This window comes from Pogona vitticeps, chromosome 1 (assembly GCF_051106095.1).
Source record: "Pogona vitticeps strain Pit_001003342236 chromosome 1, PviZW2.1, whole genome shotgun sequence".
NCBI classification, from domain to species: domain Eukaryota; kingdom Metazoa; phylum Chordata; class Lepidosauria; order Squamata; family Agamidae; genus Pogona; species Pogona vitticeps.
Window position 1 is genome coordinate 356,002,155 of NC_135783.1, and position 20,527 is coordinate 356,022,681.

General features: G+C 46.4%; 2 protein-coding genes and 1 long non-coding RNA gene across 3 annotated transcripts in view; 1 reads left to right on the forward strand and 2 right to left on the reverse strand.

The window, feature by feature from the left end:
• Positions 1-12,675, reverse strand: part of LOC140706474 (uncharacterized) — a 40,402-nt gene extending 27,727 nt beyond the window's left edge. Inside the window, 2 exon segments of the mRNA XM_078384515.1 lie at positions 5,945-6,036; positions 9,538-12,675. The gene's annotated coding sequence lies outside the window, so the exon portion shown is untranslated.
• The window catches only part of LOC144586374 (uncharacterized), a 44,592-nt gene that overhangs the window by 18,267 nt on the left and 5,798 nt on the right, over positions 1-20,527 (forward strand). The gene's annotated exons all lie outside the window — the stretch shown is intronic.
• The window catches only part of LOC140706525 (uncharacterized), a 57,414-nt gene continuing 54,582 nt past the window's right edge, over positions 17,696-20,527 (reverse strand). Inside the window, 1 exon segment of the mRNA XM_078384480.1 lies at positions 17,696-20,527. Coding sequence (XP_078240606.1) covers positions 19,973-20,527 — 555 coding nt within the window. The 3' untranslated portion in view covers positions 17,696-19,972.

Genomic DNA, 20,527 nt, shown 5'->3' on the forward strand with positions numbered 1-20,527 from the left:
TGAGAGAGCTGGAAATTCAGGAGGGTAGATACAGTGGTGCCTCGCTTAGCGATCACTCCATATAGCGACGAAATCGCTTAGCGACGCTGTTTTTACGATGTTTCCTATAGGGAAAATTCACTTTGCAATGATCGCGGGGAAGCAAAGCCCCCATTTTCGCACAGCTGATCGGCGGTTCCAAAATGGCTGCTGGGTAAACAGCAATCACTTTGAGATGTTTCTTATGGGGAAAATTGTCATCAGTGCAGCTGAAGACCTGGAAGCAGAAGGGTTAACTGAAGCTGAGGAGAATGCTGAGCAACCCCTGAATCGCATCCAGATTCTCCTTCCCCAGCAGACAAGCTTCGGGCCAGGCTTCGGGGAAGACTTATGGCAAAAAGGTCAGAGGATCACTCGAAGGATGTCCACAGAAACATCCGTTCAACTAGCCGTGAGTACTGACAGGATGGAAAGGTTTCCAGCATCTCAAGGGGCTGTTTAACTATAAAAACAGCTCCTAGTCAGCTAGAATTTCGTGGAAGCTGTGATGATTTGTATTTTTATGTGTTACGAGAATGGGATATGTAGTCCTAAGATTGTCCCAATAGCATCCATCTTGATTTAATGTCTGTGTCTGTAGTAGGAAAATTTTACATGCTATTTCAGAGAAGCTTCGTTCTCTGGTTATCTAGTTGCTAAGGAGAGCCAGAGAGTTACATTCCTGGTAGTCATAGTAATTCTGCCACAAAACATGATAACAACTCAAGCTCCCATGGGAAAGTTAGGCGGGATAAGACACCAGAGGGGTGTCCCTCCTGAGGCATCCTGGGAAGGAGAAGGGAGGAGTAGAAGTTGGGAAAAGATGGAGTTTGACTGAGAAAGGACAGACATGTGCTTTTTCCCAAAATGGATTATAACTTTTGAATGGAGCCTTGTTGCCAACATGGACTAATGGATTACAACTGGATTTTACCTTACCTGTTGGACTATGGACGGTGAAGTCTCAGGATACGTAAGAATGACTACGCTTATGCATTATCCTAGTTTAGAATGCATTTCTTGTGTTATTTTTCTAGCTGGAGTGGTGGGGGTGATCTGTCAGCCTTGATATGGAAATGTTATCATCTGAAATGCTTTACTTTAATCTGAATTCTTTTCTGAACCATATTTCTTAATAAAGCAGTAATGTTTTGGAATGGCATGCATTGGTTTCTTGAACAGACTAGCCTAGCTAATTGGCCACGAGTATTTGCTACCATATAGAGCCCAGATTAGCCTGAGTGTAAAATCATGGATTGTCTGTGTTTGTTGCTTATTCTTAACAAAGGGGATGGACTTGAGGAAGGAGTGTTAGTCAGGGCCTGGCTGAGTAACTGGGCTCATCTTAGCTAATAAGGACTGACTAATTTTCTGGAATCTCTCCATCTCTAGCACCCCCTTAATCTCCTTGGAGGTGGGGGGTGTCTTACAGAAGCAACAAGTCAAAACCTCTGTCTTGCATCCATGCTCCTACAACCTTGAACCGTGTTTTCCTGAATTCCTGACTCTGGACTCTGACCTTGGACTAAGTTGTGTGTTTGACTCTGGACTCCGACCTTGGACCACACTGTGTGTTTGACTCTGGACTCTTGACTGTGGACTGTATTCTGTGAGATGGTTGGTATCTGGATATTGGCTTTGCATTCTTAGTATTTCTGACTTTGGACTGGTTTATCGGACTTTGACTGCTGTAACCGCCGGGAACATGACAAAAATTCGCTTTGTGATGATCATGGGGAAGCGATCATCGCAAAGCCCCCATTTTCGCACAGCTGATTGGCGGTTCCAAAATGGCCACTGGGTAAACAAAATGGCCGCCCGCTGTTTTCTCTCGCTTTAGAGGCACCGAAAAAGGCCGCCGCAATGGAGGATTTTCGCATAAGGTTAGTTTTTAAGCCCATAGGAAAGCATTAAACGTGTTTTAATGAGTTTCTATGGGCTTTTTAAAATCGCTTAGCGATGAAATCGCTAAGTAGCGATTTTTGTTGCACGGATTAACATCGCTAAGCGAGGCACCACTGTATAAGTTTGATGCAGTGGCAATAATGGAAACCTGGTGGGATTTTGGAGAACCAGTGGGATGCTGCAATCCCAGACCATAAACTCTACAGGAGGGATAGACAGGGAGGAGTGTGTTGGAGGTGGGGTGGCCATCAGGTCAAAGAAGGTGTAGAATGCAGCAGGTCGAACTCCATCACAGAATCACTGTGAATAAAGGAGGAGCAAACAAGCAGCCCTTCTTGGGGGACCTCCATACGCAGAGGCTTTTATGCAATCCTCCAGATCAAAAACGTGAGGGGGAAATGTGGGGAAAAACCTGAGGAGAAAAAATTTGAAATGTGGAGAGAAATCAGGGAGGTGTCCAAAAGGGACAGGGCTGGAATCATGGGGAACATTAATTCTCCTCACGTCGACTGGGCCAATGCGTGCTGTGAAGAAAGAGAGACGGGGTTTCTTGACATGCTAAATGACTGTGCCTTGGAGCAATTTCTCATGGAGCCCAACAGAGAGGACAGGGGACTCTGGATCTATTATTGTGCGGTACTCAAGATCTGGTTAGGGACGGGAATATCACTGAGTCCCTAGAGAATAGTGACTATGCTGCCATCTTTTTCACCCTGTAGGTTGGGGGGGAGAGTGTAAAGCAAATCTCCGGACACAAAACCCCTTGATTTCCGAAGGGCAGACTTCCCTGAGACGAGGAAGCAAGTTAGAAAGAAGTTGAAAGGGAAGGGGGGGGAAGGGAAAACATCTCTCCTGAGGGCATGGAGCCTGTTTAAAACAACGGTCATAGAGGCCCAGCGGAAGTGTATACCACAAAAAAGGGAGGGTCACCAGAAAGTGTTGATAAACAAAATGTATATTTAATACTGCATATTCTAACAGCGGCGAGGATTATTTATGCACATTACTGGAAAAATGAAGGAACACCGACGGATCAAGAAATAATTAAAAAGATATTGGACTGCACCGAAATGTACAGACTAACACTGAAAATCAAAGGAAAATAAGATACAAAATATTATCAAACATGGGACTTATTCTATCAATGGTTAGAAGGATGTTGTATAGATTAGAAGTGTAATGTGTTTAATAGCTGTTTTACAAATAATTATAAGCTGTACCCCGGTGACACGATGTTAAATCAGTATGGATGGACTTATATAATTTTTTAAAAAGGGGGAAAAAAGGGAGGGTCACCTGAGTCCAAGAAGGTGCTGGCATAGTTAATGAGCAGAGTTGGAGAGACTTTGATGGGAAAGGAGGGGTCCTTCCACAAATGCAAAACTTTCCCAAATGAGGAAAAATTACAGTGGTACTTCGACTTGTGATCGTCCTTAATTGAGAACGATTCGATTTACGAATGGCTCCATTCGCAAAATTTGTTCGACCTGCGAATGGAGCCTGGACTTACGAACCGGAAAAAAAAAACATTGCCTGCCCTCTTTTGACCTAAGTTCACTTTAGTTCAACAGAAGAAAATTTTTTTTGAAAATTCACCCCATAGTTGTAGAGAATGGATTAATTGGCTTTGCATTAGTTCCTATGGGAACCCTAATACCTCTAACTATGAACAGCGCCTCGACCTATGAATGGAAAATAGCAGATACATATTAAATGGTTTTCAATGCATTCCAATGAAAAAGTTTGATACGACTTACGAACGTTTTGACCCGCTAACTTAATTCCAATATGGATTAAATTCGCAAGTTGAGGTACCATTGTAAAAGGAACATAGACTCTGGCAAAATAAATGTAAGAAGATGGTACAGAAGACAAAGAAACACTTTGTGGAAGTATGGAGAGTAATATAAAGAGGAATAATGAACACTTCCGATTGGAAACATGATTAATCTGTTCTGGCTGAAAGGGGAGGGAAAAGAAAAGCAAGCTAAGCGTGCAAGACCCAGTGGTTGTAATCCTGACATCAGAGGAAGGTGAAAAATCAAAGGAGACTGAAAAGGTAGTGGTCATAGAAGATGAATGGTATGAGGAAGAAAGTAGTCCTAGAGAGTTAAAGAGATAGAAGGGGAGAGAGAAATGAGAGGTGCGCATGAAAGAGAGGGAGCAACTGCCAAACCAATCATTGAAGGACTCTCACCAGTGGAATGGACTGTCCTAGTCTACCTGAGACAACGCGGTCCCGTGAAGTATGTCAACCTCTGTGGGAGTCTTCAGAGAGGAGAGAAACCTCCCGAAGGAGGTGAGACTTGGGGGCTTCGAATCTTGGCACAGCAAGAACAATTTTGGGATGAAACAAAATCTACCCTTCAAACAATACTAGAAGTAGTGAGATCCCACTACCAAAAGGAAAAAATCCTTAAATGAACATCTGAAGAATTATAAGAGACAGGGAATAATGAAGAAGGAAATGAGAGTGTACCGGAAGATGTGTGCCCATCAAAAGAGGAGCTGGAGGAAATTAATGGGGAAAACCTAAGAGAAACAATGTCAATCTTGGATCCGAAGAGAGTATTAAGGGAAGACAAGGGGAGAAAATCAGCAAAATTAATTTTAAAAAGCCTGGAAGATCTATTGAAGATAGACCAAATGCATAAATATCTAGTGGAGATAAATCAGATGCACACAATGGTTTCAGAGAGCATGAAAGATGGCAGAATGCTTAGAGAAACAGAAACAAAAAGTGAAATAAGAGAAATAACAGAGGGAATTACTTAGAAAAATGGAAAAGATAAAATAGGAAGGGGCCCCATATTTAACTTCAGGAATTGTAAAGAAGCATGTCCTTTATATTAAAAAGGAGAATTAAATTGAAATAAGGGACCTCTAACCAGGATAAAGGTATCATATGGTGGCTTTTCATTTTAGATTAATTAAACTAGATATAAGGTTGGGGCATGGATCTGGAACTACTTTTATTAAGAATGTTGTTAGAAGATCTTGAGAATATTATACACTATGAAAGCAATATTATATTAGCCATATTATATACTAAAATACACACATGAACAGCTTGAATGTTTGAAAGATGTCTGGAATTTGGGGGGACAACTGGGAAGACACTGAGGTGTAAAAAGCAAATAATTGTAAGCAAATCATGTAACACGATGCTTGATAAGTACAAACCAAATGTAGATAGAGTGAAAAACTAATAAAATGTTTAAAAAAAGAGGAGAGAAGCCTCAAGAAGGGGATTGGACTTGACACCCGTACTGCAGGATTATTTGTGCAGTACGGAGTGGATGGCTGAGGGAGCCCACAGATCAAGAACGGTTCGGAAAACCTCACGGTGAAAAGCCGCTGTGTTTTAAGCCAGTTACCTATGTTATGGGACAGATCAAATATGAATCCAAGTTACAATGATCCTATTGAAATTATTGTTGGCAAAAATCCAGTTGTTGTTAATAAAACTTTATTAAATGAATCTCCTCTCGTATCTTTTCCCTCACAAAACACAGAACTGTCCAAGGAAATTGTAGAACCCGATCAGAGTGAGTGTGTGTGTGAGAGAAGCGGAGGCCAATACGGTAGAGGTGAAGAGAGTGAGGTATTGATAGAAGGGTGGGGATGTTTTTGGATGGAGAACCTGTGGATTCATCTGTGGGAGAGGTTGGTGATAGCAAGAGGTGAGGTAGAAAGGTGAAGGAACCATCACTCAGCCAGAAAACCTTTCTACTGGGGCAAACAGGAGAGGACAGGATGGAGCCGAAAGACAAGGGAAGAGCAGACGCAAATAGCCGAGGAGGAAAGAGAGAAGAATGTGGAATGGAGGAACCTTCACCCACGTGGCGGTGGGGAATTGCCAAGCCAGGACAACCAATGTTTGCCTTTTATCAACAGGACCTGCCCTTGGTGAGCATGAGGTTGGGGTGAGCAGGATAGAGATTTTAAAAACAAATACACCTAAATAAGATACAAAGAAAACCATACCACCAAACACCCACCACTTTGCAATTTCACTTACCTTGCAAATGTTGGAGGGATCTGGGATTTGGTTCTTTGTCTTTGTCCCCTCCCAAAAAAAGCAAAGAGAATTCAGCTCAGTCTCGCCCCTTCCTGGGAGAAAAGAAAAATAAAAAAGATCAGCCGGGAGGCTTTATGGATGAAGCAAATCAAAAACATTTCCTTCTGAGACGTGCCTTCCTCGTGTTTCTATTGAACGGGGCTTCTTCTTCAGGCAGCAGAACAAGAGGAACAGGAAGGAAGGAAGGAAGGAAGGAAGGAAGGAAGGAAGGAAGGAAGGAAGGAAGGAAGGAAGGAAGGAAGGAAGGAAGGAAGGAAGGAAGGAAGGAAGGAAGGAAGGAAGGAAGGAAGGAAGGAAGGAGCTGATGATGAAGGAAGGAAGGAACGAAGGAAGTAAGGAAGGAGCTGATGATGAAGGAAGGGAGGGAGGGAGGGAGGGAGGGAGAAAGGACCTGATGGATGGATGGGTGGAAACTGATGATGGATAGAAGGAAGGAAGGAGCACCTCACGCTGGGATCCCAGATAAAACCTCCACCCTCCCAGTGAGATGGGGGGGCAATAGCCGGGAACCAGAGAGCAACAGGACACGCTTCCCCTTGACACCTGCAATGAAGGCAGCAGCAAACAAGGTGGTAGTTCTCCCACTATTTAATTCAAATATTTTTACTCCTCCTTTCTCATTACAAAGGACCCAAGGCAGCTTACGTACATCATTAAAAGGCCACATATAAAAATTAAAAACAGCAAGTGTATACACGTTAAAAAGAATCAAGCCCAGGCTACACTAAAAATGGGATACAGGATCAATCTCTGGAGAAACCCTTGAGCCCGCGTGATGGGGTGGACCACCAAGGGCTGGACGCGGCTTTCTGTTCTTACAGGACCCTTCGTTATTTGTGTCACCTCTGGGATGATCCCAACGCCAAGGGCCCTGTGTGTCGTGGGGTTGCCCACCCAAGGCGGGCAGAGTTCAGGTCTCAGCACTTTTCTCGCCTCCTCTCTTCCGACCCCGAAACCTCGCTGAGGCTTCGCTCTTCCCTTTGAGCTCCCTGCCAACGTCCCACAGGCTTGGAAAGGCGGCCACTGAGGGTGGGGTCAGTGGGGGGGGGGTCTTGGTGTGGGCTACCCGTGCTGTAAAAGAAAGCATTTCTGTGACCCCTCGGTCTGGAAGGGACCCTTCAGAGCCATTCACCCCACAAAAGACCTGCCCCGAGGGGGAAATGCCCCAGATCCAGAGGGGCCGGGTGGCCTTTTCCGGTCCTTCTTTCGTCCTGCCCTCCGCCTGGAAGGACCACCAGAGCCTCTTCCGGCCTCTTTTTGCTCCACCCCATGGAGAGCCAGGAAGGGGAGGCCGGAGGGCGAATCCCTAGGCAGAAGAAGGATCCAGGGGGCAGGTCTTTTGCACAGCCAATGGACCTGAATGGCGCCTTCGGGACCCACAAGACCAGAAGAGGATTTTTGGGGAGACCCGTTCCTGGGGGGGGGGATCGATCTCCCTTCCAGCCTCCGCTCCAGAAAGATCTCTCCCATCTTCTCTCTCTCTCTCTGTCTCTTCAGGTCCAGCAGACACCCCCCCCCCCGTAGGCAAAGGCGCAGGGAGGACCCCCGCCCCCTTTTCCTCTCCGCCCCCCCACTTTGTCCCTTTAAAGGAGGGAGGGAGGGAGGGGGTCGTCCTACGTCACGGGAGGGAGTGGGGGGGGAGGAAAGAGGCCACCTCACTTTCTCCCCGTCCTTTGTTTCCTTCCAGCGGTGGGGGGGGGCTGGCAGGATCCAAGGGAAGGATGAGCAAGGGGAAGGTCTCCTTACTCGCCCCCCCCCCCACACACACACGAGGAAGCCCCAGCCTAGAGCCTTTCAGGGGTTGCGTTGATCTCCCTGCCCGGGGATGGGGGGGTCGGGATGTGGGTCCCCGAGACCCCCTTTTCTCCCTCCCTTTGGCTCCCGCTCCGCCTCTCCCTCCCGAGGAGACCCAAAGGGGGAAACCGCCTTGCACGAAGGCCGAGCACCGCCAACCACAAGGGAGGCGCCTTTCTCGGCTGGTGGGGAGGGCGGCCATCTCACCCCCTCCCCCTTTGCAGATCTCACCCCCCCATCCGCCCACCTGCGCCCCCCCACCCCACCCTCACCCCCAGCGCCCCACCTCCGTGACCCGGTCCCGATCCTGGAGGCGAGCCCGGCTCCTCTCTCTCTCTCTCTCTCTCTCTCTCTCTCTCTCTCTCTCTCTCTCTCTCTCTCTCTCTCTCTGGGCGGGAAGGAAGAGGCGGGCGGCCCAGGGGGTTCCCGTTTCCGGTTCCCGTTCGGGGGGGGGGGGAGAGGGAGGAGGAGGAGGGGGCGGGGCTTCCCTCCCCTTTGGAGCTCCCGAGGCCCCTCCCACGAAGGGCGGGGGGGGGAGGAGGGGGGAGAAACAAGGCGGGGGGGGGCAGAGCCGTGGAAGGGCCGCCAAAGGCTGCCAGGAGGGAAAGGGGCGCCCTCTAGAGGGAGGAGAGGCTCAGACGAGACGCGCGGTTCCCGTGTCGCCGAGAGAGGCGGGAAGGGAGAGGAGAGGAGAGGAGACCCACCCGGGCAGAGCCTTTCCTTCCTTTCCTGCGCCTCTTGAGTCCAAGGGCGCTCCCAGGCAGGCAGGCAGGGATTGGGGCCGCCTCTCCTCCCCGAGGGAGACCCACCACCCACCGCCCAGGAGAGAAAGGAGGCGCCATCATCATCTCCTTCCATCATCTGCCAAGGACTCTTCCCCCTTGGTCCTCCTCACCGGCTCTTGTGTCGCCTTTACTGCACACCTCCCTCTTTTTTGGGGTCAATGAAATTCTTCTAACTGCCTTCCAAGATCCAGACCTGGACCGGCTCTTCCTTCGTGGCCCTCCTCGGCCCAGCCGAGTAGACCTCACCTCTGTGTGTGTGTTAGTGCTCTATGCATGCGGGCTTTTGGTGGCCGGTGGAGCTCGGAAGCCTCTGTCTAACTTTGAGGGCAAGGTCGCTGAGTGGAGGCCGGCAGCCCCAACAGAACTCCGCCTCAGCCTCGCCAGAAAGACGAGCCTGCAGCCTCGCCAGAGCAGCCCCCGACGCCCTGAGTAGGGTTGCCAGAGACACGGGTACTAAAAGGAGGACATACAAAGACAAAAAGGAGGACAAAGGAGGACATAGTGAATGTTTCATTTGAATCATTCCAGATTAAACCCACAATCAATATAATTTTGTTACAAGAGCTCCCAATAAATGTCTCTTAGTGAACCGACCAAGAAACAGTCATGTTAAAAATAAAAAATAAATTCAATGGAGGCTTTTATATTTCAAAATACTGGGGGTGGGCGGGCAGGTGGGGGAGAAAACCAGGGGGAAGGGGGTCCTTCCACCTCTCCCCCTCCCATCCAAAATTATAACATAAAATGTACAAAAGCCTGCCTGAGGGAGGACATTAGGCTAAAAAGGATAAGTCCTCCTTTTGCCTGACATCTGGCAACCCTATCCCTGAGGCGTTGTGGAATTCCAGAGGAGCGGGGACGCCTGGCGAGGTGGATAGGCTGGCTTTTCACAGGCGCTAGGAGTGTGGAGAGCTGAAGAAAAGAAGCGGGGTGAGGGTGGGGAGTGAGAGTTACCCAGCGTGGATTTCCCCGGAAATTGCCATGTTGGAGGTCTGGCCAGTAAGTAATTCCTTCTCCAGGACCTCCTCTTCCTCCCACTTGCTCCCCCAGGGAAATTAATGGCTCCTTAACAGCTTCCTGAGGGTGGAAAATGGCCGCGAGAACTTCTCCTCCTGCCTGGACTCTGCTGTTGCTGTCACTCTCTGCTGATTCCTGTACTCTTATTGAGACCTTTGGGGCTTTGGGGACTCGCTCTGACAGTAAGACTCATACCCTGGTACCATCAAGGTTATTAACATTCATAACATCTGACTTAATAGTTTTAAGTTTTGTTGTTGTTGCTTATTCGTTTAGTCATGTCCGACTCTTCATGACCCCATGGACCAGAGCACGCCAGGCCCTCCTGTCTTCCGCTGCTGCCTCCCGGAGTTGTGTCAAATTCATGTTGGTCGCTTCGATGACACTGTCCAATCATCTTGTCTTCTGTCGTCCCCCTTCTCCTCTTGCCTTCACATTTTCCCAACATCAGGGTCTTTTCCAGGGAGTCTTCTCTTCTCATGAGATGGCCAAAGTACTGGAGCCTCAGCTTCAGCATCTTTCCTTCCAGTGAGCACTCAGGGTTGATTTCCTTCAGAATGGATAGGTTTGTTCTCCTTGCAGTCCAGGGGACTCTCAAGAGCGTCCTCCAGCACCACAATTCAAAAGCATCCATTCTTCGGCGGTCAGCCTTCTTTTCAGTTTAACAACATTTAAAGGGACAATAACACCTATAAGGACAGGACCTGGCGGCAGAAGAGGACAGACCAAGACCAAGGCTATGTGTGGGGGATAAATTCTGTGGGCTATATATATTTTTTTCTTTTTTTCTTTTTTCTTTTTACATTATATGAATTTTATTTTATAATTTATAATTGGAATTATTGATCACATTATGTCTGGTTTACATGTTTAATTTGTTACTTATCTGAATGCATTAATTTAGTTTTGCTTTTTCTCCCCCCTCTTTCCCCCCCTTTTTTTGTCATGGAAAGGAAAGCCTGTAATAATTAATGGGTCTCTCCCTGAGGGCAGGTTTCCATCTGCCCTCAAGGAGACACTCATTAGGCCCATCAGAAAGAAACCCAGTTTGGCGGCAGACGAAATTGGCAACTATAGGAGCGTTGCCTATGTTTCTTTCTTAAGCAAAGTGGTTGAGAGGGTGGTGGCAGACCAGCTCCAGGTCCACTTGGACGAAACAGAGGCCCTGGATCCATTCCAGTCAGGCTTCAGGCCATGGCACGGAATGGAAACAGCATTGGTCACCCTGTCTGACGACCTGCTGAGGGAGGCCGACAGGGGCAAAGTGTCTCTGCTGGTCCTCCTCAATATCTCAGCCGCCTTTGATACCATTGACCATGGTATCCTCCTGGGGAGGCTCTCCGACATGGGAATTGGCAGCCTGGCACCGGCCTGGCTCCATTCCTTCTTGGAGGACCGTTCCCAGAGAGTACAGCTTGGGGAGAGCGTTTCGGCCCAGTGGAGTCTCAATTGTGGGGTTCCACAGGGGTCGATTATCTCCCCAATGCTGTTCAACATCTATATGAGGCCGCTGGATGGGGTCATCAGGGGGTGTGGAGCATCGTGTCATCAGTATGCTGATGACACAGCTCTACATCTTTTTTTCACCAACCGCAGGAGATGCCGTTCTGTCCCTTCAGCGCTGCCTGGGGACCGTACTGCAATGGATGCAGGAGAACGGGCTGAGGCTGAGCCTGGACAAGATGGAGGTACTGAGGGTGGGTGCCCCCACAGTTGGGAGCCTGGGAAACTCCCTCTCTTTTTGGGGGGTGACCCTTACTGCCAAGGATGGGGTCCGCAGCTTGGGATTCATCTGAAACCGCAGCTCACTATGGAAACTCAGGTGGCATCAGTGGTCCGTACTGCCTTTTTTCACCTTCGGCAGATAGCCCAGCTGCAGTCCTACCTCGATGTTGTGGCGCTAATTACCTTGGTGCATGCGCTCATAATCTCCAGATTAGACCATTGTAATGCGCTCTAGGTGGCACTGCCTTTGAGGCTGTTGCAGAAACTACAGGTGGTGCAGAATGCAGCGGCCAGACTACTTAGTGGAGGGAAAAAATACCAACACATCTCAGCCACCCTGGCCGCATTGCATTGGCTGCCCCTCAGGTTCCGCATTGACTTCAAAGTGTTGATGCTTATGTACAAAGCCCTAAACGGTTTAGGCCCTCGATACTTGGCGGAACGCCTACTTCCACCAAGAGTGGTCCTAGCACGGCCAGATAGGCGGGATATAAATAAAATAAATAAATAAAGACCTACCCGTGTCACTCGGGCGAGCCAGGAGGTGAGGCTGAGGAGCCTGACGCCGAGGGGGGCCCAGAAGGAAAACAACAAGCAATTGGGCCTTCTCGGTGGTGGCTCTTCGCCTCTGGAATTACCTTCTTCAAGAGATTTGCGAGACCCTGTCACTGGGTATTTTTAAGACTCATCTTAAAACTTGGATGTTTAAGCAGGCTTTCCCTCCAGATAATACTTAACCTTTTTTCTTTTCTTTTCTTTTTCTCTTTTTTGTTATATCGCCATCTTGAAAAATATGTTTAGTGTTTATTGTAGGCTGTTTATTGCCACGGTCTAGTGTATTGGTTTTGTTATATGTATTCTTTTATCGTGTTTTATATGTTTGGAAGCCGCCTAGAGTGCTTGTTCTGAGCAGATAGGTGGGGTATAAATAAAATAAATAAATAAAATAAATTACAGGACCGTCACCAATGGTTCTTTCCTCAGCAAGGTAGTTCAGAGGGTGGTGGCCGATCAGCTGCAGGCTCTTCTGGATGAAACCAAAGCCCTGGATCCATTCCAGTCAGGCTTCAGGCCACGGCACGGAATGGAAACAGCATTGATCGCCCCATTTGATGACCTGCTGAGGGAGGCCGACAGGGGCAAAGTGTCTCTGCTGGTCCTCCTCGACATCTCAGCCGCCTTTCATACCGTCAACCATGGTATCCTCCTGGGGAGGCTCTCCAAGTTGGGAATCGGGGCCCTGGCTTTGGCCTGGCTTTCCCAGGGCTCGCCCCAGTCACCACTTCTCCACCACAGCGCAGGTTGTCTGCCACCATGGGAAAGCCTTGCATGGCCATGGAGAAGCCGCACAGTGGGGAGAAAGGTGGCGCTTGTGGTGAACCCCGGGAAAGCCAGTGGCAGCGCTGGAAGCCCAGGAGGCTGAGCAACTGTCGGCGCAAAAGCACTACGAAGAAGCAGCCTCTTCACCACGAACAGTTATTTGGGCAGGCTTTCCCTCCTGCCATATCTTAACTGCCATATCATAATTATTTAAATTTCACCATCTATGATTTTTTTTTTATTTTTAGTGTTTTAGAATCTATAAACTGCCTAGAGTAGACCCTTGGTCTAGACGGGCGGGATAAAATCCATAGACAGACAGACAGACAGATAGATGATAGATATAGATAGATAGATAAAGGTGAAGTGCTGCTTTCTGCTTTTTAAAAACTGTTCTGGGTGTGTTTTGCAGCGTGGTTTTCGGCTGGGAGGTTATGTTTCTGTGCTGTGATGGGTTTTTTCCCTATTTCCGATGGGTCTTGGGAGGTTTGTTTCTCCGTTTGGTATTTTTCCCCATTTCCGTTGGGTCTTGGGGGAGTTCGTTTATTTTTCGTTTTTTCCCTCTTTTCCAATGGGTCTTGGGGGGTTCCTTGCTTTTTGCTTTCCCACTCATTTCTGATGGGTATTGGGGGATTTTTTTGGTTTTTTGTTTTGTTTTTCCACCATTTCCAATGGGTCTTGCAGGATTGAAGAAATCCAACATCCATGAAGTTGTCCAAGACCAATCCCATGAACCTTAATTCAGCTCTACATAAGTTGTCTCCCTATCATCACGATTCCTGCCCATCAGATCTGCTTGCACATCATGGGTCCATACTAGTCCTTTTCAAACCTCCACTGCCTTGTGGCTATATCCACTCATGGAAAAGGTTTCAGGAGTTAACCTCGAGGCAAAATCCGGAGCTGGAGTCCCGAAGGCAGCATGTGTCGTTCTGCCAACTCCTGCGACATTGCTGGAACCAGTTGTATTGGCTCTTGCCTTTCCATTGGACCATTTCAGCAATGTGGAGAGGGGGGATCTGCTGCTTGGGTAACAGCCTATCCTCCATATTACCTTACCCGGGCTTCATGCTCTGGAGAGGACACTCCTCGATTCAGAGCCTCGTGGCGCAGTGGTTAAAACGCTGTACTGCAGCTAAAACTGTGCTCACGACCTGGGGTTCAAATCCCAGGTAGCCGGCTCAAGGTTGACTCAGCCTTCCATCCTTCCGAGGTCGGTAAAATGAGTACCCAGCTTGCTGGGGGGCAATGTGTAGCCTGTATAATTAAAAATTGTAAAACTGCCCGGAGAGTGCTTGTAGCGCTATGGGGCGGTATATAAGTCCAATAAATAAATAAATAAATACTCCACCTGGCAGCAGAGAGTCCAGTTATTGCTCCAGAAAGAATCACTATGGGACATTGTAGTGAAGCCACCAGCTGTGCTAGATGATGGAGAAAAGGTACTGAATGACAAGGCACTTGCAATCATTGGCCTGACTCTAGAGCATCGTCTCCTACTCCACATAAGAGGCCAGACTTCATCAAGAAAGGCATGGGATGATCTGAGGAGACTCTTTGTACGAGTCAGCTTGGGTAGCCAGATACAAATTGCAAGAAGGCTATTCCGTACCAGATTGCAAACTGGCAGGAGCATGCTGCAGCATTTAGAGCACATGAAGTCAATGCTGATGGACTTGAGAGAGAAAAAAAATCACATTTACTGAAATTCAAGAAGCATTTATTCTCTCTTCACTTGATGAGTCATATGACCAGCTTGTAGCGAACATGGAGGTACTACCACAAGCTGAAATAACAGTGTTAAATGTGACCAGTAGGCCTTGGAGGAGAAGCAGAAAAGGAAAGACAACCAGGAACTGCGTGACTCCAAAACCTCTGTGAGAAACAAACCAAGTGTAATTGGGGAGGAGGAGGTCACGGCTGCAAATATCCAGCCTGGGAGGAGATGTTTTTCCTGTGAGTCCAGAAGGCACCTCATCAAAGAATGCAAACTTAAGAAGAAGGAAAGAAAACAACCACAACGTGAGAAAGTTGCAACGAACCTGACAGAGACTATTTACAACACCTACCAAGAAGCAGAATGGATAGTAGACTCAGGGGCAACAGCTAACATGTGCAGAGATAAAAAGCTGATATCCAATTTTAAGGCTGTGTTTGATCAGCAAGTAATGTTGGCTGATGGAGTAAGTGCAAAAATCATGGGTAAAGGTAAAGTAAAATTACCATGTTTAAAACTGCCAACAGAGGTGTTATATGTGCCAAAGTTATTGTCAGTTAGCCAATTAGCAAAAGAGGGATTTGTTAGCACATTCTATAGAAATAAGTGTGTTATTAATTGTGAAAAGAATGAAAAGCTAACATATTATGTAAGAAACAATTTATATAGGCTAAGTAGTGCTAAGGCAAACAATGTGTTTGAGAATGTAAAGCCTCATAATGAATGCATACATTTGTGGCATTTAAGGTTGGGACACGCAAATTACAAGGCAGTGTGTAAGACAATTGAGAATTCAACTGGAGTGATTTTAAAGGCATGTGAGAAATACATTAATTGCCAAACCTGTCAAGAAGCAAAAAGTAAATATGCTCCTGTAATGAAGCATTGTAACATAGAAGTTGGCAACATTCTAGATTTAGTGTCAATAGATGCAATAGGCACAAAAAGAGCATCTTTGGGAGGAGCAAGATACATTCTCTCAATCCAAGACCAAAAGTCAAGGTTTGGATTTTGTTATTTAATGAAGGACAAAGGGCAAACATTTATAGAATGTGAAAAATGGTTGAAATTTGTGGAGAGAAAAACAGACAAGAAGGTGAAGCAGATTCAGACCGATAATGGTACAGAATTTACCAATGCTAAATTTGTCAAGTATAAATTATAGGCCTGACCAGAATCAAATGCTGTTAATGAGCATCCATGTCTGTCAGGTGTGCCGGGAATGAGTCAGGGTGACTCAGCAAGGATGATGCAACCTAGAGCTGATGTAATGGAGTGATGTAATCTGTATTGTGATTGGTTGCCTGAATGTATATATGTAGACTTGTACAGTCAGTATTATCTTCACTGGGTTGGAGATCACATATGCCTGCTATGCTGGTGCTGTAAATACACTTTGCTGCACGAAATGCTGCTGGACTGCGTGTCTTTATTACTGGACTGCCTAGACCGCCATAAACTCTGCTGAAACTGCTGAAATACGTAATTCCGCGAGAAAAATCCGGACAAAATTTCAGGCAATTCTGAAACAGCATGGTATAAGTCACAGGAAAACTGCACCTTACACTCTTTATAGAGTGTCTTTATAGAGAGGAGAGGCCAAACACTCCAAAATATGGCAGAGGCCATGCTGAGAGGGAGTAAGCTACCAGACCATTACTGGGGTCAAGCGATTCTATGCGCAAACTTTTATTTAAATATACTTTGGCATAGTGGCATTAACAATATACCTTATGCTATCTGGACGGGAAGAAAGCCAAATTTAAAGCTCCTGCATGTGTTTGGGTCACCTGCATGGGTGCAAGTACCCAAGGAGACCAGAAGAAAGGGTGAGAGGAAGGCAAAACTAATGTATTTTCTAGGGCAGAACAGGAAAGCATTTAGGTTTGCTGTACCCAAATGTAACAAGGTAATTATCAGCAGTAGTGCAACATTTAATGAGCATGCCTACTGGGATAAAGTAAGTTTGCCACCTGAAACCATCATCTGTCAGAGTATAGAAATTTTATAAGCCTGAACCTGTATATGTGTTTCATTGAGCTGCCATTGTGCACAGATGTGAGAGTGCTGAATCACTCTGGACATGATGTAATGACTTGAAACCAGGAGAAGACCAGGTGCAAAGCATGAAGTCATCTGTTTTCTGATTGGACAAAATATGCCATGTACATATATATAAGTGAACTGTGTCTTTGTGTCTTTCTCTTCCTCCACTATCACTTTCTGCCACGCATGCTGTCCGTTTGTATAAAGAGTTCCTGCTGTGCTGTTAAGATACCTGCCTGTATATAACTGTAAATACATGTAAATACAACTGTCTTGCAACACAAGAAGAACTGGTAAAGTGTCTTCAATATCTCTGCGTATTTCTACTGTTGCCAAAACCCTAACAGAGGTCATGTGCCCAGCAATGTGTGCTGCGCAAGCCAGATAAAGTCACGTGAGTAACGTGGGTGAAGTATATTAATGAAGGAGGAGAGCAAAAGTGGCAGTGATATAGAAGATTTGGGAGAAGACAGTTTGCCTGTTAGCCCAGGAGGGGAAAGGAAACAGAGAACTGCTAGAGAAGGCAGGATCGCGTACAGCACAGGAAGCATTGGAGGATTAGCAATAAACAGGCTGAATGACAGAAACTATAGAACATGGGCAGTGAAAGTGGAGATGCTGTTACGTAGAGAATCTCTGTGGTCTTACGTGAATAATCCTCCAGCCCAATTAACAGAGGAGCAAGAGGAAGAGCATGAGAGGGCTCTGAGTACCCTTATTTTGTCCCTTGAAGATGAACAGTTAGTGCATATACAAGGACTGACCACAGCCAAGGCAGTCTGGGACAGATTGAGAGGTATTTACTTAAGAGAAACAGCAGGCACCAAGATTTCCCTAACCAGAAGGCTGTATAAGTGTCAGATGAAGTCTGGGGAGAGTGCCTCAAAGCATCTACAAACCATGAAGGGACTGTACAATGAACTGCAGTTAATGAATGTTATTTTCCCAGAGGAGCAGAAGGTCAATTTGATTTTGAGTAGCTTGTCTCCTGAATTTAGTGTGCTTATTACAAGTTTGGAAAGTCTGCCTGATACACAACTAACTCTTGAGTATGTTACAAGCAGAATTTTGCAGCAGGAGGAACATTGGAAGGAGAGATTCCAGGCTGCTGAAGGAAGCCACGTGGGAGCTGACCGGGAGAGATGGAGACAGATTCCAGAAGGCAGCATGAATAAAAGGACGCCGGCTACAGACAGAGAGCAGCGTGGGCGTGCCATGATGATCAAAGCCTGTTTTCGATGTGGATCGAGGAGTCATCTTTTGAAAAACTGTGAAGAGAAACAAGGCTGTTTGAAAGGAGAGACGTTTAATGAAATACATGCAAGAGTATTTAAACTTTAAAAAAGAAATACATACACAGTAGAAAAGCACTATCTGGCTGTAAAATTTTACTCTCACCTAACCGTGTGTAAAATCCATTGCTGGCTGTCACTCCCTTGCGGTTATCTTTCCGTTCTTCCAAGGACTTTCACCCGACATAAGTTCCATCGTCTGTCGTACTCCATGAAACCAAAACTCTAAGCTTCTCCGTTCCTTTCTCATAACACTTTGTGTGAGATCTCTCCCAATATTTATATCCCTTAGTTCTGCATCAGTCAGCAAAACCAAATCTTCCCAAGGCTTCAGTTTCCCAGCCTCTGAGAAGCTCAGGTGTTAAGGGTCAAAGGATTTGGTCACCTCCGACCCAGTGCAGTATATTCTCAATACAATAGCATAGAAATGCCTAGTTCTTCAAAAATAATACAGAATATATATATAGATTGATTAAAAAATAAGAGAATAAAAATTCATTGGTACCCTCTTTAAATCTCAATTACTGTTATTATTTTTGAGGGTAAAGAATTTTTTTTCCTGGGCTTTCTTTTTGTCTCCTGAGCACATGGCCTGGGGGTGGGGCCTAGGGGGTGGGACTTCCTGATTTAAAAGAGCGTGTCCCAGGACCCTGGACCCTTTTCCCTAGGAAGCTGGGCTGAGGGCGAAGGCCAGGTCTGTTTGCATGGATGCCTTGCTGAGTTTTTTTTTTCCTGGGGTTTCTTTTTGTCTCCTGAGCACATGGCCTGGGGGTGGGGCCTAGGGGTGGGACTTCCTGATTTAAAAGAGCGTGTCCCAGGATTTTAATTTTATATCTGGCCTTAATATGGTAAATAGGAAAGCCAATGAGATTTGCATAAGCCAGGTAGTCAGGAAAGTTTTAAGGATCAGATCATACTTTTGTACTATTAAAGAGCAGGCCGGGTAGGTGGAGCTCGTCAGCCATGGAAGCCAGCCCATCTAGGAGAAGGAAAACTCCAATTTCAAACCTCCACTGCCTTGTGGCTATATCCACACATGGAAAAGGCTTCAGGAGTTAACCTCGAGGCAAAATCCGGAGCTGGAGTCCCGAAGGCAGCATGTGTCGTTCTGCCAACTCCTGCGACATTGCTGGAACCAGTTGTATTGGCTCTTGCCTTTCCATTGGACCATTTCAGCAATGTGGAGAGGGGGGATCTGCTGCTTGGGTAACAGCCTATCCTCCATATTACCTTACCCGGGCTTCATGCTCTGGAGAGGACACTCCTTGATTCAGAGCATGTTACCATAGTCTCTCGAGACTGAAGGATGCCTATGATATGATGAAACTTTATCTGGGTCCTTTTTAATGATAAAGGAGGGGGGAAATATTTCAATTAAATAATAGGAGAAATACCAACTTGTTTGCTGCTGCCTTCATCGCAGGTGTCGGGGGAAGCATGTCCTGTTGCTCTCTGGTCCCCCCATATCACTGGGAGGGTGGAGCTTTTATTTGGGATCCCAGCATGAGATGCTCTTTCCTTCTTTCCTTCCTCATCCGCTCCTTCCTTCCATCCATGATCAGCTCCTTCCTTCCTTCCTTCCTTCCTTCCTTCCTTCCTTCCTTCCTTCCTTCCTTCCTTCCTTCCTTCCTTCCTTCCTTCCTTCCTTCCTTCCTTCCTTCCTTCCTTCCTTCCTTCCTTCCTTCCTTCCTTCCTTCCTTCCTGTTCCTCTTGTTCTGCTGCCTGAAGAAGAAGCCCCGTTCAACAGAAACACGAGGAAGGCACGTCTCAGAAGGAAAAGTTTTTAATTTGCTTCATCCATAAGGCCTCCCGGCTGATCTTTTCTATTTCTCTTTTCTCCCAGAAAGGGGCGAGACTGAGCTGAATTCTCTTTGCTTTTTTTGGGGAGGGGACCAAAAACAAAGAGCCAAATCCCAGAATTCCTCCAACATTTACAAGGTCTCGAGACTGAAGGATGCCTATGCTAAAGAAATCACAACTTCGCTCTCTTCACTACTTTTTTTATCCCCATCAGTTAGACTTAGAACATCCATCCTTTTCTTTTTACACTAATTTTGTAAAAGCTTCTATTGCGCAATATAAGCTAATTATCATTTTTAGCACAAGGTTCCATGTCTATTTTGTGATATGTTAATTAACGATAGAAGCAAACCACTTAACAAGTGGCACTTCAAAATGCACTCCATTTTTTCTCCTCTGTTTTGCACTACCTCATCATTTTCTTGTTTCTTCTTCCCCGTGGAAACAAGCAGAAAACTGAATGAGCTCCTTATCAGGAGCTGTGAATAAAACTCTGTCCGCATTCTATGAATTTCTATGGTTTATCACCAGTGTGGGTCCTTTCATGTAACCGAAGGGGAGAACTCTGACTAAAGCTCTTTCCACATTCCTTGCATTTATATGGTTTCTCCCCAGTGTGAGTCCTTTGATGAGACCTAAGGTGACTACTCTGACTAAAGCTCTTTCCACATTCCATGCATTTATGTGGCTTCTCCCCAGTATGAATCCTTTGATGTAACCTAAGGTTTCCAGTCTGACTAAAGCACTTTCCACATTCCATGCATTTATGTGGTTTCTCCCCAGTGTGGGTCCTTTGATGTAACCTGAGGTCACCATTCTGACTAAAGCTCTTTCCACATTCAATGCATTTATGTGGTTTTTCGCCAGTATGAGTCCTTTGATGTAACCTAAGGTTTCCATTCTGACGAAAGCTCTTTCCACATTCCATGCATTTATATGGTGTCTCCCCACTGTGTTTCCTTTGATGAGACCTAAGGGCACCACTCATGCTAAAGCTCTTTCCACATTCCATGCATTTATGTGGTTT